The following is a 13,577-nucleotide window of genomic DNA, read 5'->3' as shown; positions in this document are numbered from 1 at the left end:
TCGAGACCCGAAAAGAAAACCAAGTCGTGGCCCAGCTAAAAGAGCAAAAGGCCCGCTCAAGACTATACCATCCAGAAGGAGAACTTTATCTAAACCAAAGGGTTTGTGCTTACATATCAATGATATTTTAATTATCTATTTGTAACTTACATGACTTGCTCTATTTTTTTGAATGTGAGTGTATCATGTAGGTAACCAAGAGACACAAGAGATATCTATTACAAAAGCCATAGAAGGGGAATTAAATGTGGATAGCACATGCAACTAACCCAACTATGGTATATATTGCTTTATTCTTAGTTTTAAAGTATTAAATTGCTCAAGATCTTAAGATATATCATGTAAGTCATTTCTTTTTGTATGGGAGGCACATAAACAACAATATAACTTTAACAGATGGAATATCAGGGAAACATCAAATGCTTATCAAGTTGCGCCGGTGGTAAGTATTTTTGATGTTCATTGTAGTATTCAATATATAGAGGATGATTATGAATTCTGACATGTGTTGTGTAGGATCCATTTAAATTGGGACTTGGGCAGATTCACCAACAATCACATAGCCAAATTCCAAGTAGCATGGGCACAACATTAGACATGTATCAACAAGTACTGGTACATCAACCTTCATATGAACACAGCCCAAATCAAGTACCTCCATTTCTTGGCCTTTTCCCACCGAATGATGTTTGCCATTCTATGATACTATTTCCTAGTGACTATTCCACATCTCAACAGGTATCCAAAATAACAAATATATCACATCTTTATATTTCGTTGGGTAGCTTCTCCATCTCAATGACTAAGTTATGCTTCAAATGTTTTTGTAGGCAAATATTTCACAATTGCGCGAAGCTCAACGACCGGCTCGATGATTGTCTTTTCCAGATTCATCGATACTATAGATGGTACAATACGTTGGTACATGGTTTATATAAAGAGTGTTTTGTAAATGGCTGGGTAAAAAAATTATATGGGGCACAAATAAAGTTTTTGGGAATATGCATTTTCTAAAGATAGTGTTGCTAGTTTTTGTTGGTTAAATTGTATACTTTTGTGAATTTTGTTTTTAGTGAAAAAATATAATTATTGTCGTAGACATTGATGGGGAATATTGTTTTTGTATTTACATTCCATTATCTACTCTGCAATCCAGCATCATTTCCTACTCGTTTTATGAACAAAAATATTGTAGTAGCTTGAAGCAGCAATTATTATTATTATTTATTTTATTTTATTTTTCATTTTCTTAACCTACTGTGAGTGGAATTTGATCACCACAACTTGGTGGTTCATTAGGAATTATAATACCAATGATATATTTCATCAAGAACTAAAATTTTTTATCAGACTTTGTTCAAACAAATCGTTAAAAACTCGACTTCTCTAGCTCATAATATTTGGTGCAATATGAAGACAATTAATGATATATTTGACCATAAAACATGTGTCTCGTGAAAAATATGGAGAGTGCGCGCATGACTACGAGTGTTGGGGAAATGAAACAAAAAAGGTTTTGGAGGTGAACATAGAGTATGAATTGATGAGAGTTGGCAATGGTGGGTGGAGATACCTTAGCACTGAGGATCAGTGTTGGTGACGATTTGATTAGGCAGGAACAAAAATTGAAGAATGGAAAGTGACGATGGAGGGAGAAAGTTTTGTTTCCCTTTTTTTTCCCGTTTTCTTGTCTCATGAGTCTCATGTGAGTTGTGAGAAACTTTATCTGGTCTCTTTGTTTGATTCAAATGCTGAGGTAGAAGAAGTTAAGATGTGGACCAATCAGAGAAAGTGTTAACAAAGAATACGACTATGTTATGGGAGAGAATCGTAGAGAAAATAGTTTAATACTTTTTTGTTTTTTAGATATATTGTTTTTGTAAAAAAGAAAAAAAAAAAAAAACGGAAAGTTTTAATAATACACATGGGCTTCAATTAGCGCTGGTAGATTTCACCAGCAGTAGCAGCTGGTGAACAAATTCGGACTCCACTAATTTTATCATTGTGCAACAAATTCGGACTCGTACTACAGTGTAAACACGAACAGTAACAATAAGACTAATGAGGCTGTTCAAGAGAATTAGTTACATTGTTTACATCTTTATTCTGGTGAATCCGCAGTACTTTTCCCTACAAGGTGTCGTCCGCGCCAAGTTTTCCAATAGTAATTGTAATGTTCTGTTATGGACTTCAGTCGTCGTCAGACTTGTAGTAGATTTATTATGCAAGGAAAATTCAAATTAGTGCAGCTTAAAACAGGTAGGCATATGTAAATGCGACAGTGGCAGAGGTGAAATTGAAGCGCAAATATGAATTATTACACACTGATCATATCAAATTACTTTCTAGTAATTTAGTTTCATCAAAAGCAGCAGAATGTTCTGCTTCCACATCAGCAGAGTCAAAGGTCCAACTACTTTCAGTTATAACAGTTTAAAAAACAGAATTTTCTCTCCACTCATTTTCCCATTCTTCAAAGAAATTCAAACGCATCCAAAAGCAAAACAAATCATAGTCATAAACCTACAAACACTAGAACAAAATTAAAAAAACACAAGAAAACAGACTCAAAATTCCCCATAATCAAGATTATTATCATGACTCTCATCAGCACTAGCACTGCTATGAAACTCAGACCCATTATCAGTATTACTCAATTTCTTCTCATCATCATTCAAACCAAGCATCTTCTGTATCCCATGAACAGCAATATTCTCATTCTTATACACATCAGAAAACACAATCGGAACACCACCATTCAATACCAACACATCACCAGATTTCTTCATCTTAATACTAAACCCTTTCAAATAAGTCGGCAACACAAGCTCATCTTCCAAATTTATCAAATCATTCCACGTCAGCTTACATGGAACCACGTGTCTTCTAAACACCGATGCCAAATCAGTCAAATTCACTAAACTACCCTTCATTTCATTATCATCAGGTGCAAATACCGTCATCCTCTTCTTTTCATTTCCAAATTGCATATCAAGAAACTGGTTTATAATTCTATAACCCTTCTCCTCAAGGTTATTATTATCAACAAACACTGCAGATTCATCATTATCATCAGACATGGAATTAACACAACCAAGATTCATCAACACCAAAGTTTTATTCACATCATTCTCAAATAAAGGATCAAAAAACGTGTTAACACCATAAACAACCAAAGAACCAACATCATATATCACAGAATCATTAATAGTAACATTATTAATCGAAATCTCTTTCTCAGAATCAATACTAGTGACAACCAACGAATGATTATCAAACAGAGTAGGAATCTTAGTACCAAACGGTAATGATTTAAGAGTTTCGAGTGAGAATTTCAATGGTGAGAAGTGATATTGAAGAAGTGATAAAGGCGGCTGACCTGATTCAATGAAAGCAGAATCAGATGGTGCGAAGAGTGTTAGTGATGATGTTGGTTCGGGAACGAGTGTTTGGGAAATGAGTTGGAGTGTTAGCGACATTGATAAGTAACCTGAATCGGATAAAATTTCTACTGCGTCAACGATTGTTTCTGATGGAAGTGTTATTGTTTGAAGATCTGGTGATGAAATGGGGAAGAGGATGGAGAGGAGAATGAGAGGGAAAAGTATGGCTGGTTTCGCCATTGGAAAAATGAGGTTGGGTCTCGTTTCTGTGAGTGAGTGAGTGTGGAGAAGGTGTGTTTATATAGAGGAGGAGGGAGGGAAATGAAGGGACACGTGGAGGATCAAGAGTGGGAATTCTGTTACAAGTTTGTTAGGGAATTTGTTGAATGACGGGAATACCCTCTCTGATCATCAATGTTCTAGAAGGTTCTGGAGTTTTGGGAGAAGGAAAATATCAACAAAAATCACAATTACATAGCGAAATATCGTACCGACATAAATAATATAATATCTTACCGCTACGAAATTTTTGAGAGGAGAGAAAAAAGAAACAATGAAGGTGGTCGCCGCATATTTGCTTGCATTGTTGGGTGGAAACAACGAACCTTGTGCTGATGACATCAAGACTATTCTTGCCTCTGGTTCGTCTTCTCTTTCTTTCGTATTTGTTTATTTAACAATGCTGTGTTATTTAGTTGACATCTTTCGTGGACTTTGGACTTTGTTGCATGACATGATTCCGTTTGGTATTGGATTGTTAATGTTTATCAAGTAAGTTGTAAGGCAATATAAACATCCTTTTATTTTTGGTGTGTGGGTGACTTATTATATAAGTTGTTGTGGTTTTTTAGGATGTTGTTAGTAGAAGTGAGAATGGAATGATGGTAGCTAAAATTTATCAAAGGGGCTTTTTAATGACATGCCTGAAGTCGAACTTAGTGGTATTTGTTATGTTGTCCTGTGCACAATAAGCCGATGCTCTGGAATAAAATAATAGGAAGGAAGCATGGTGATGTGCACATACATGGAATACGGTCGTCATGTCTGCTTGCTCTGATACCTCTCGGGGTTTCTATGATTTGCAGGCCTGGATTAAACCTATATTTTTTGTATTTATTTTGCTCTTGAAAATTGTCACTTAACAACATTGTTGGGTTAAATTGTATTTTAGAAGTTACAAATAATGTGGAAACTAGCAGTTGTACTACAAGTTGTGGTGATAAATCTGCTTACAGGGAAACTATGTTTTACGGGTAACAATTGTTGGATGTTGTTTCGTTTAATGGATTTATCATAAGTTTTGAAATAAATGTGTATGACATCTAAGACGTTTCTTTTGGTATACAGTTGGGGCTGATGCTGATGATGATAAGATCGAGCTTCTCCTATCACAAGTCAAGGGCAAGGACATAACAGAGGTGATTGCATCTGGAAGGGAAAAGATGGCTTCAGTTCCTTCCGGTGGTGGTGGCGCTGCTGTTGCTGTAGCTGCCTCCAGAGGTGGTGTTGGTGCCGCAGCACCTGCTGCTGCTGAATCAAAGAAAGAAGAGAAGGTCGAAGAGGCAGAGGTGTCTGATGATGTAAGTTTCTTAATGAATCAAAGTTATCCATGCACTTCCTGAACCTCCGTTATTGTGTTCTAGCTTTTTTATCGTGACTAATTCCATGCATTAATTACTTTTTTGCAGGACATGGGCTTCGGTCTCTTTGATTGAGGGGTTTGTGACCACACTTCCTTTTCTGAAGTTGGAGATGCTGGTGAAATGTTGGTGCACTGTCTGCTGAGTATATTTGCTTTTCATGTTTTTAGGAAGTTTTGAGTTTTAAATTTTTTGGTAGAAAGGAGTTTGATGGGATGAATTTGAAACATCAAACATCCTTGGTGTACTCAAGTATGTTGACTTCAAATTATTAGAATCATACTTCATTGAAATTCTCAGTTAGTTTTGATATGTTACAGACATATAGATGTCCTATAATATTTTCCCAGTTCTGTGATCATTTTCATAGGTGATAATTATTATGGAGATAAAGAATGGGCCTATGCAAACCAAGAAGAGAATAGCAGAAACACTTGAAACTTCTGCTAATAAACAACTTCATGAAAAATTTCCTAAAGCACGCTAAGTGTGGAAATCCTGTACACAACGTAGTAGAAGCTACTGTTTCCTGTAAGCCTTGTGTTTTGTCTAAATTATGCTTGTGTGTGTTTTAAACCTTCTACTATGAATTTCATTGCAGTATCACACATCGAAGGATAAAAGCATTGATCAAAGCACTATGTTTTGACTCGAGTAGTCTGGTAGGAAATATTCATGATAAACAAACAGACCAGTTAAAGAGAACAGATGTCCAGTGAAAATATGAAAGTAAAGAAAAGAATTCACAAATACAATCAAACCACTACTAAAGCTGTGTAATTGCAGTATCACATTATCACTCCATATGCTCATTTCTCTCAAAACTTAGATGCAAAAGCTAGGCCCTCCGTGGCAAGTTGATCAACATGCTCAACTGGGGGTTGGAGCCTTGCAACTTTCGCAATAGCCTTGTTTTCTTCTGGGGTTCCATTCTCAAGGAACACACCCACTACTTTTCCATCTTTAATCCAATATGTTCCAAATTTGGCCTCTGGGGATGCTGGATCGTTGTCTCCAAACAATACTGTATCACCAACATTGTCTCCATAAAATTGCCATGAAAGGTTGAATGAGCGAGAGTAGAAGTATGGCAGGTAGTCATACTCGTCAACAGTTTTTCCTTCTTCACTGGCCTTGATAGCCTGCATGAACGGCAAACATGAAAAAAGGATTCAAGCAGGACGTATTGAGTGCTTCTTTCAATAGCTGGCAAAATCAAATTATACACAACATTCCGGCTAAGTGAACCCTTTTTAGCTTTGTGTACAGGTGTTCTCTTCTAGCATCTTACTTATCATTTCTATCCAAGAGCACACTGCCTTTGAAGTTTGAATGATAGGTTTTGAGCCATTTGTATTGTGGATATGTACGAGTTCTCATTTTTCAGCATCTTGCTAAAATTTATCACTTAGTCCTACTTCGATCCAAGGGTAACTTGCCTTTAAATGGCATTGTCCACGTCATCCATGGTTTTGCACCTTGAGAGATGGGTCCTGAGGTGTAAAAGGGTGTAAAAGGCCATGTGATCTCAACAGGATCCTTTGTACTCTGGTTTTATAGGATCTAATGAAATACTATCTTTCAGAATTAATAGAAGAAAATAAAAACTCAGGAGTAATATGAGACCCTGAGTCCCCTGTAGCCTATGAAAGAAACGAAGTAAACTTTTGATTGGTAAAAAAATACAAGAATTATGTTTTCTGATTAAACACAAAACAGAAAGAACATTTAAAGAACGTTATCAGAGAGTCTGACCTTTACGGCTTGCTCAGCCGATTTTCGGGCATGATCCACATGCTCCACTCTCCTAATCTCGCTGTACAATTTCAAAGGGAAGGTAGCCACATCTCCCACAGCATACACATTGGGAACACCAGTTTTGAAGAATGCATCAGTCTGTAAAGCAGTGAGATTTTAGACGAACTTTTAGCAAAATGTAAATATCAAACACAGTTCACCAATAGAAAATGTAACAAGAGCAATAGATGAACATAACTGAAATTGCTTTAGCCTCTGTTTGGCAGCGTAAAGAGTGTGGCATAACTGTGTCCAGTTCATGTGATGAGGGCGCATGTGTCGTTAAATTGGTAAAATGCATATTAAGGAATAAATTACGGGAAAAGGAAAACATGGATTGTGAAATCCTAGCCCCCACCTATGGCTGAAAACCAATGTGATGCTGACAATAAACACCTTTCCACACACACAGAATCCACACTACCTAATATTGTAAGCCAAGACTTTGGAGATGACCCATTTATAATTTCCTTCTACATGCTTGTGCAGGTGATGCAAAACAAGGGTTTAAAGAGTTAATCAACTTTTGTTGCGTGTCCCTTCTACATCTAAACAACGAATGGAAGTCATGACCTCTTCGCTCTTTATCTCCAAACTAATCCTTCTTATCTGCAGTATAGAAAGCCTATAAAACTAAGTTACATTGATAAGGATAAGTGTGTCCGTGATACAAATTGTCTGACATGGTGAAGTATCCAAACTTTAAGTATATCACATACGACATGACACAGTCACGTGGAAACGGATCCGACATGGATTGTTGTTGTTGTTTAAATATGGCGTGTCCATGTAACACATAGTTCTTAAAGAATCAAAACATGTGTGAGCTTCAGTCTTTAGGCCCTACTCATTGGAAAAACCAAACATACACGTAGAAATTCCTAGGCAAAGTTTTGATAGAAGCAGAGAGGGGTAGAAAGAAGAGAAAGGAAAAGGGTATAAACAATGAGTAGGCTTGTATAAACAACGATATGGCCTTTTTTATCCAATCTATAAGAATTGCCTTCCAACAAGGGTATGATCAAAGTAAATAAAGACTTCTTGTGAACAACTTGACTTGGCCCACCTTGACGGAGTAGTGTCAGCATCTGAGCTCATGTTTTTCAGATAAGGGCGAGATATTTGAGAATCTTAGAGGGATTCCACTTGAAATCCGGTGGGAGAAGAATGTGTTTTGATAGGTGTATGTGTATATGTGTATATAGGCATAGGCTGAGAGAGCGCTTTATACCCATTGATTAGAAAGGAATATGCTGAATTCGGAATATGCCATCAGTCAAGAGTACAGGGGAGTAAATCACAGAGTTTGTTTCTAATTACACAATATAAGTAGAAAGTGTAGCCCTTTCTACCTTCTGAACCTATGTTGCAGTTTATCATAACAAAATCTCAACTTATGGGTAGAAGGACGATTTTTCGAGTGCTTAAATGATCAGAATGAGCTTTTTATTGCTACACTGAGTGTTGACAAGAAAATTAAATAACCTTAATTCCTCCTTTTTCCTCTGCAACCTGACCCTTGAAGAGTGATATAAGAGGCCTTCCACCAACTCCAACAACAACAATATCAGCATCCATCACTCTCCCATCTTTCAGCTTCACCGCTTTAACCTGAAAACACGAAGCATTTCCCCAAATAAGAAAATGATGCTAAGATGTAGTGTCTTCTATTAATACGTAGTGCTTGGCCACTTAAATAACTTACTTCTCCATTTGCATCAGAATCAAACCCAGTTGCAACCGTTCCCTTGACAATTTTAACCCCTTTATTAGCGTAATAGCCTTCATAAAAAGCAGCTATTCCGGAAGTGAAAAGTCGAGGCACTGCAATAAATATGGTTACATTCAGGAATCATTTTCCCCCTTGAAGATGATCACAAATGTTATAGTAATGCAAGTGTTAGCACATCATCTTTCATAAGCTGATAGATCTTAAAATGTACGGAGGAGAGAAGTGAAGTAAACTGTAGTTTGCATATCTTGTTAGAATAGTCCCCCAAATGCAAACTGGTCTCTTTCTCATTGTTTTGCTATTCAGTCAGATGCATTTCTTCTTATTCGAAGGATCGTAGGACTACAGAAAAGAAAGAATGACTATAAGTTATGATAGAAGCTTAAAGTGAGCTGCGCTTACTGCACCATGGTTCAGGATACACCATTGTCACATCTAAGTTGTTGAGTTTCAAGACTGCACCAAGTTCAAGACCAATGTATCCACCTCCCACGATGACAGCCTTTCCATCCTTCTTCGCCTTAATTGCGTCTACAAGTTCATCAGCATCCTCCACGTCTCTCAAGTAGAAAATGTTCTTAGCATCAGCTCCTTGAACTCCAAAATCAGTCAACCTTATTACCTAATAAAACATCAAAAGAAGAAACAAAATTTATGCTAGGTAGCCTATATAATACCACTAAAGAAACTTCTACAACTCACACAACAGGGCGCAAGAAAAGAATCATATACAAAATCACATCTCACAGATTTATATGAGTCATACCGTTGAACCAGTTGCAATGAGCAGAGTATCATACTTGAAGGTTGCTCCAGCTGAACTAGTAAGTGAGTTAGAAGCAAGATCAGCTTTGACTATTTCAGTGCCAAGGATCAATTCTATGCCTGCAATAACGGAATTGAAGATTTGAAGACTCATGTAAGCTTGACATTGAAGGTTTCTCCAACAAGTTTATGAAATCAAAGGTGGTGCGAAATTGTTAAGGGTGTTAGCATTCCCAACGCCCACCCACACTAATATACTCCCTGCCAATTCTTAAAAAAAATGGAGTTCACCCCTCTTCTTTTTCCTTCAGCTCAATCTTCACCTTTTTAAAACTCACCTAACAATTCATTTTTTTTTCCTGCAATTGATTTATAAGTCTTCTCATGCTTTTCTTGCTCTTTTATTTGACTAGATTCGGTAAATTAGATGATTGAATTCTTGTGATCTTTCACACAAAAGATTCATTTTTTTGAGCTGTAATTCAGGACCAAAATAATTTGTATGATTGTTTCCAAGTGGAATTTCCCTCAGTGAGACTAAAAAACAATTGTTAATTGGACTTATATTTGAACTTTCCCCAGAATCAGTTTGGGAAAACAAACATTCTTTGAAGAATCTATATATCCTAACAGGTACAACTATAGCTCAAATTTAGATATAAAACAAATGGTATGGCAAACATTACCTTTTTCGGTGTACCATTCAGGAAGTTGTCTTTCTCCTCCACTCCCAACACAGGTATGGAAACCAGGTAGTCTTGCAGGAGCTGCACAAACAATCTCACCGTGAGGAGCATTGTCCAAAAATGAGAACTAGTTTAGCTTAATAGAGCCAGATAATGGAATATGACAAATCACTAATGGTGGTCACTTCCATTTTTGCTAGGTAAAATTTTAAGGTCCAATAGGTTAACCACAGATCTCAGACCAAAATCACTTTTCTAATTATACTCTACTCAACTTACCCTCAGGGAAAAGGTATGCCTTGCTAAGAGCTGGACGTTCATAAGGAGCTACCTGAAATAAAACTCATATATAAGTCTGGCACTAAAGAAGCTCATATATGCAATAATAAGAAAAGTGTGGAGCTACGACTTCATAAGTTGCATCGAAAATAATCATCTCTCAAGTAAATTAACCCTATAGGAAATCACGACTACGAACAACGAATGGATTGACTTTATTTGCCATCATACTATGAATGTCCACATATATCCATTATCCAATAAGATATTTCCAGTGAAGAAGGAGCCATACTTGCTGTTACTTTTGGTGTTTATTGAGCCTACTTATCTCTTGCAATTTCTTACTCCTTTCTCTTTTGCAGGACAACTTTTCTAAAATGATATACACTTCTTACCGGATTGAAAACACCCAAAAAGAATAACAAAAAAAAATGAACAAACATATTACCATCACATTCTTTTTATTCAGTAAGAAATATTAAACCATAGAAAATAGTATTGCCACTTCGGTAGTAATAATAAACAACCTTTAATCACTTTTTTCCTTATCTATACTCAATAAAGATCATTTCTTTGTGCAAAGTAACTCATAATACATATAAGTTTAGGCTTTCTTCTCAGATAAACTAATATCATTACATAAATAAATAAAAATTCCCCACTTCGTGAATCATGATCAAAGTATCATGTGTAATAAACCACAAGTACTGAAACCATACCTTCTCTTTCGAAATAATAGCAAGTTCCCCTGGCTTAACACCTTGTTGAGCAAACTCCCTAGCTGCATATCCCTATATAAAACATTCCCAAGCCTCAAAACAAAACTCATACAACAACATATATATTGAAAAAGAAAGATGCATGTGGGTATACATACAGCAGAAACACCGCCACCAATGATCACGTACTTGAAAGATTTCTCAGCCATGGAAGAATAAATGGAGAACAAAGGGGTACGATTGTTATTAGTCTTGTGTATGTGTTTGGGAAAGTGAGTGGGAAAAACTTTTGTGTAATTGAAGAAGAGAGAGGTGGTCATTTTTTGGACAGTGTTATAAGGCGAGAAAGTTGTTCAGTGGTTGACCCTTTGAATTTGTTTTCGAACGTTTCGTAAAATCTGATGTGGCTTGTGTTGGACCGTTAGATTGGTCGTTGATTTATTATTTGCCACGAAATTGTTTATGGCGGGTGAATGGTAAGAGAATAGAAAGGATGAATGTTGCCGTCTACACGGTCAGAGTCATTCGTGTGATTTGGGAAAAGTGCACTAGTTCACATTGGGGCATTATAGATTAGTCGACTACTATTGAATTGATGGAAGACTAGGGTGATGATGTCACTGAATACGACATCTATAGATTTTATATGTTTGGAAAATGAAATTATTTGGTTTAAGATCTGGCAACTAAAATATTTTTTCTTTGGGAAAACTAATAAATTATTATAAGCAAGATGGTGAAAAATGAACGTTATTCTCAAACTACTAGAAACCAACCACACTTAGGGCATCTCCAATGGGGAGTGTAAAATTACATCTATACTTAGATTGGTCGTTGATTTATTATTTGCCACGAAATTGTTTATGGCGGGTGAGTGTGTGTGTGAATGGTGGGTGAAATGGTAAGAGAATAGAAAGGATGAATGTTGCCGTCTACACGGTCAGAGTCATTCGTGTGATTTGGGAAAAGTGCACTAGTTCACATTGGGGCATTGTAGATTAGTCGACTACTATTGAATTGATGGAAGACTAGGGTGATGATGTCACTGAATACGACATCCATAGATTTTATATGTTTGGAAAATGAAATTATTTGGTTTAAGATCTGGCAACTAGGGGTGATAATTTGGCCCTCAGGCCCTCAACCCGGCCCGACCCGGCCCTAAAAAATGCGCATCAAAACCCTCAAAAGTTGGCCCTCACAGATTTGAGGGGCGAGCTGGCCCGGCCCTCATGCTTGTTAGGGGCGGGCTAGGGTCTAGGTTCTGAAGCATAGGCCCGGCCCGCATTTGGCCCTTCCAAGCCCTCACTTGGCCCTCAGTATATTTTTTTTTCGATAAGATATATTTTATTTTTTTACATTATATATATGTAAGGTACCACAATTATCCCTATTTGAACTAAATATTTTCACTACAAATGATGTTTAATAATAGTAGTTTACCATATATCATATGAGGTATTTTGTAATTTGAGTAAAAGAGTTCAAATATAAAAAGAAAAGTGAATTATGATTATTTTGTGTAAACCCAAAATAGAGGTGATAATTTATGTATTATACTATATATTTGTGTAAACCCTAAAAAAGAAAACCATATTTTCTTTGTTATTTTACATTATATTTATGTATTATACTATAATTATCTAAATTGTATAAAAAATTATTAAATTAGTTTTCAATAGGGGATAAATTATAACATAATATAATATATGCACTTTTGTAATTGATTTAATGATATGTATATAAGTCATACATAAAACAAATCCAACCTAACAACATAGTTAAGTATTAAAAATGTAGATATTTTAAGAATATCATCTCTTCCACCATCTCTATCTATTTTTTTTTTAAAGATATAAGAATTAGTTTTGTATACTTATATACATATCATTAAATCAATTACAAAAAAAAAAAAAAAAAAAAAAAAAAAAAAAAATACAAAAAAAATAGTAAACTAGTGAAGTATAATTAGACGGGGCCCGACCCGCGCCCCTCATTTGGCCCTCAAAATGAGGGCCGAGGGCCGTAGAGTTAAGGGCTCGAGTTTTCATGCTTGACCCTACTCGACCCGCCCCTCAATATCAAATAGGGGGGGAAAGACCCGCCCCTCAATCATGAGGGCTTTTATGGTTTGAGGGCCGGGCTAGCCCGGCCCGGCCCTTTTATCACCCCTACTGGCAACTAAAAGATTTTTTCTTTGGGAAAACTAATAAATTATTATAAGCAAGATGGTGAAAAATGAACGTTATTCTCAAACTACTAGAAACCAACCACACTTATTACTAGAAATCAGCCATATTTGATGATAGTACACAAATACATATAGCCGAAATTATATTTTTGGCACCTCGATTGAACCTACATTGGAGCATTTTAGCATTTTACTGAGAGACCATTGTGAGGGTTTTGAGAGAATAGATCATTATATCTAGGGTAAATTTCTGATTCGGCCATAATAATGTCAATGTGTTTCCAATTCAGCCACAAATTGCAACTCAACGCATTTTGTCAGCAACTAGTGGGCTAATGTCAGCAACTTTTTGCACTGAGTTGCTAACAATGGCCAGATTAAGAAT

General features: G+C 36.3%; 3 protein-coding genes and 1 non-coding gene across 5 annotated transcripts; 2 read left to right on the top strand and 2 right to left on the bottom strand.

Moving 5' to 3' along the window:
* Positions 1 to 2,331: 2,331 nt before the first annotated feature.
* LOC147482810 (putative fasciclin-like arabinogalactan protein 20) lies at positions 2,332 to 3,878 on the bottom strand. The gene has a single exon (XM_086575819.1). The coding sequence runs from the start codon at positions 3,621 to 3,623 to the stop codon at positions 2,568 to 2,570; it is 1,056 nt and encodes a 351-aa protein (XP_086431945.1). The 5' UTR covers positions 3,624 to 3,878; the 3' UTR covers positions 2,332 to 2,567.
* A 6-nt stretch (positions 3,879 to 3,884) lies between these two features.
* On the top strand, positions 3,885 to 5,342 carry LOC147482808 (uncharacterized). Of its 2 annotated transcripts, XM_086575821.1 has the most exons (4): positions 3,885 to 4,024; positions 4,731 to 4,844; positions 4,884 to 4,963; positions 5,072 to 5,342. In XM_086575821.1, exons 1-4 carry the CDS (start codon positions 3,937 to 3,939, stop codon positions 5,096 to 5,098), a joined length of 309 nt encoding a protein of 102 aa, XP_086431947.1. In that variant the 5' UTR covers positions 3,885 to 3,936; the 3' UTR covers positions 5,099 to 5,342. The 2 variants fall into 2 exon arrangements, with proteins under 2 accessions (XP_086431947.1, XP_086431946.1); XM_086575820.1 differs by having other exon boundaries at positions 4,731 to 4,963.
* On the top strand, positions 4,377 to 4,489 carry LOC147482809 (small nucleolar RNA snoR100). Its single transcript, XR_015207152.1, has one exon. It is a non-coding gene; the product is annotated as a small nucleolar RNA snoR100 (small nucleolar RNA).
* A 307-nt stretch (positions 5,343 to 5,649) lies between the features above and the next one.
* On the bottom strand, positions 5,650 to 11,566 carry LOC147482807 (monodehydroascorbate reductase-like). The gene is made up of 10 exons (XM_086575818.1): positions 11,160 to 11,566; positions 11,002 to 11,073; positions 10,283 to 10,334; positions 10,004 to 10,084; positions 9,319 to 9,437; positions 8,955 to 9,174; positions 8,526 to 8,644; positions 8,306 to 8,431; positions 6,779 to 6,919; positions 5,650 to 6,165 (listed from the first exon to the last, which is right to left on the bottom strand). The coding sequence occupies exons 1-10, from the start codon at positions 11,319 to 11,321 to the stop codon at positions 5,842 to 5,844; spliced, it is 1,416 nt and encodes a 471-aa protein (XP_086431944.1). The 5' UTR covers positions 11,322 to 11,566; the 3' UTR covers positions 5,650 to 5,841.
* Positions 11,567 to 13,577: the final 2,011 nt, after the last annotated feature.

Source organism: Coptis chinensis, chromosome 8, assembly GCF_015680905.1.
Source record: "Coptis chinensis isolate HL-2020 chromosome 8, ASM1568090v1, whole genome shotgun sequence".
NCBI lineage: Eukaryota > Viridiplantae > Streptophyta > Magnoliopsida > Ranunculales > Ranunculaceae > Coptis > Coptis chinensis.
Note: the sequence above shows the minus strand (reverse complement) of the source record. Positions and strands in the feature narration are given on the sequence as shown.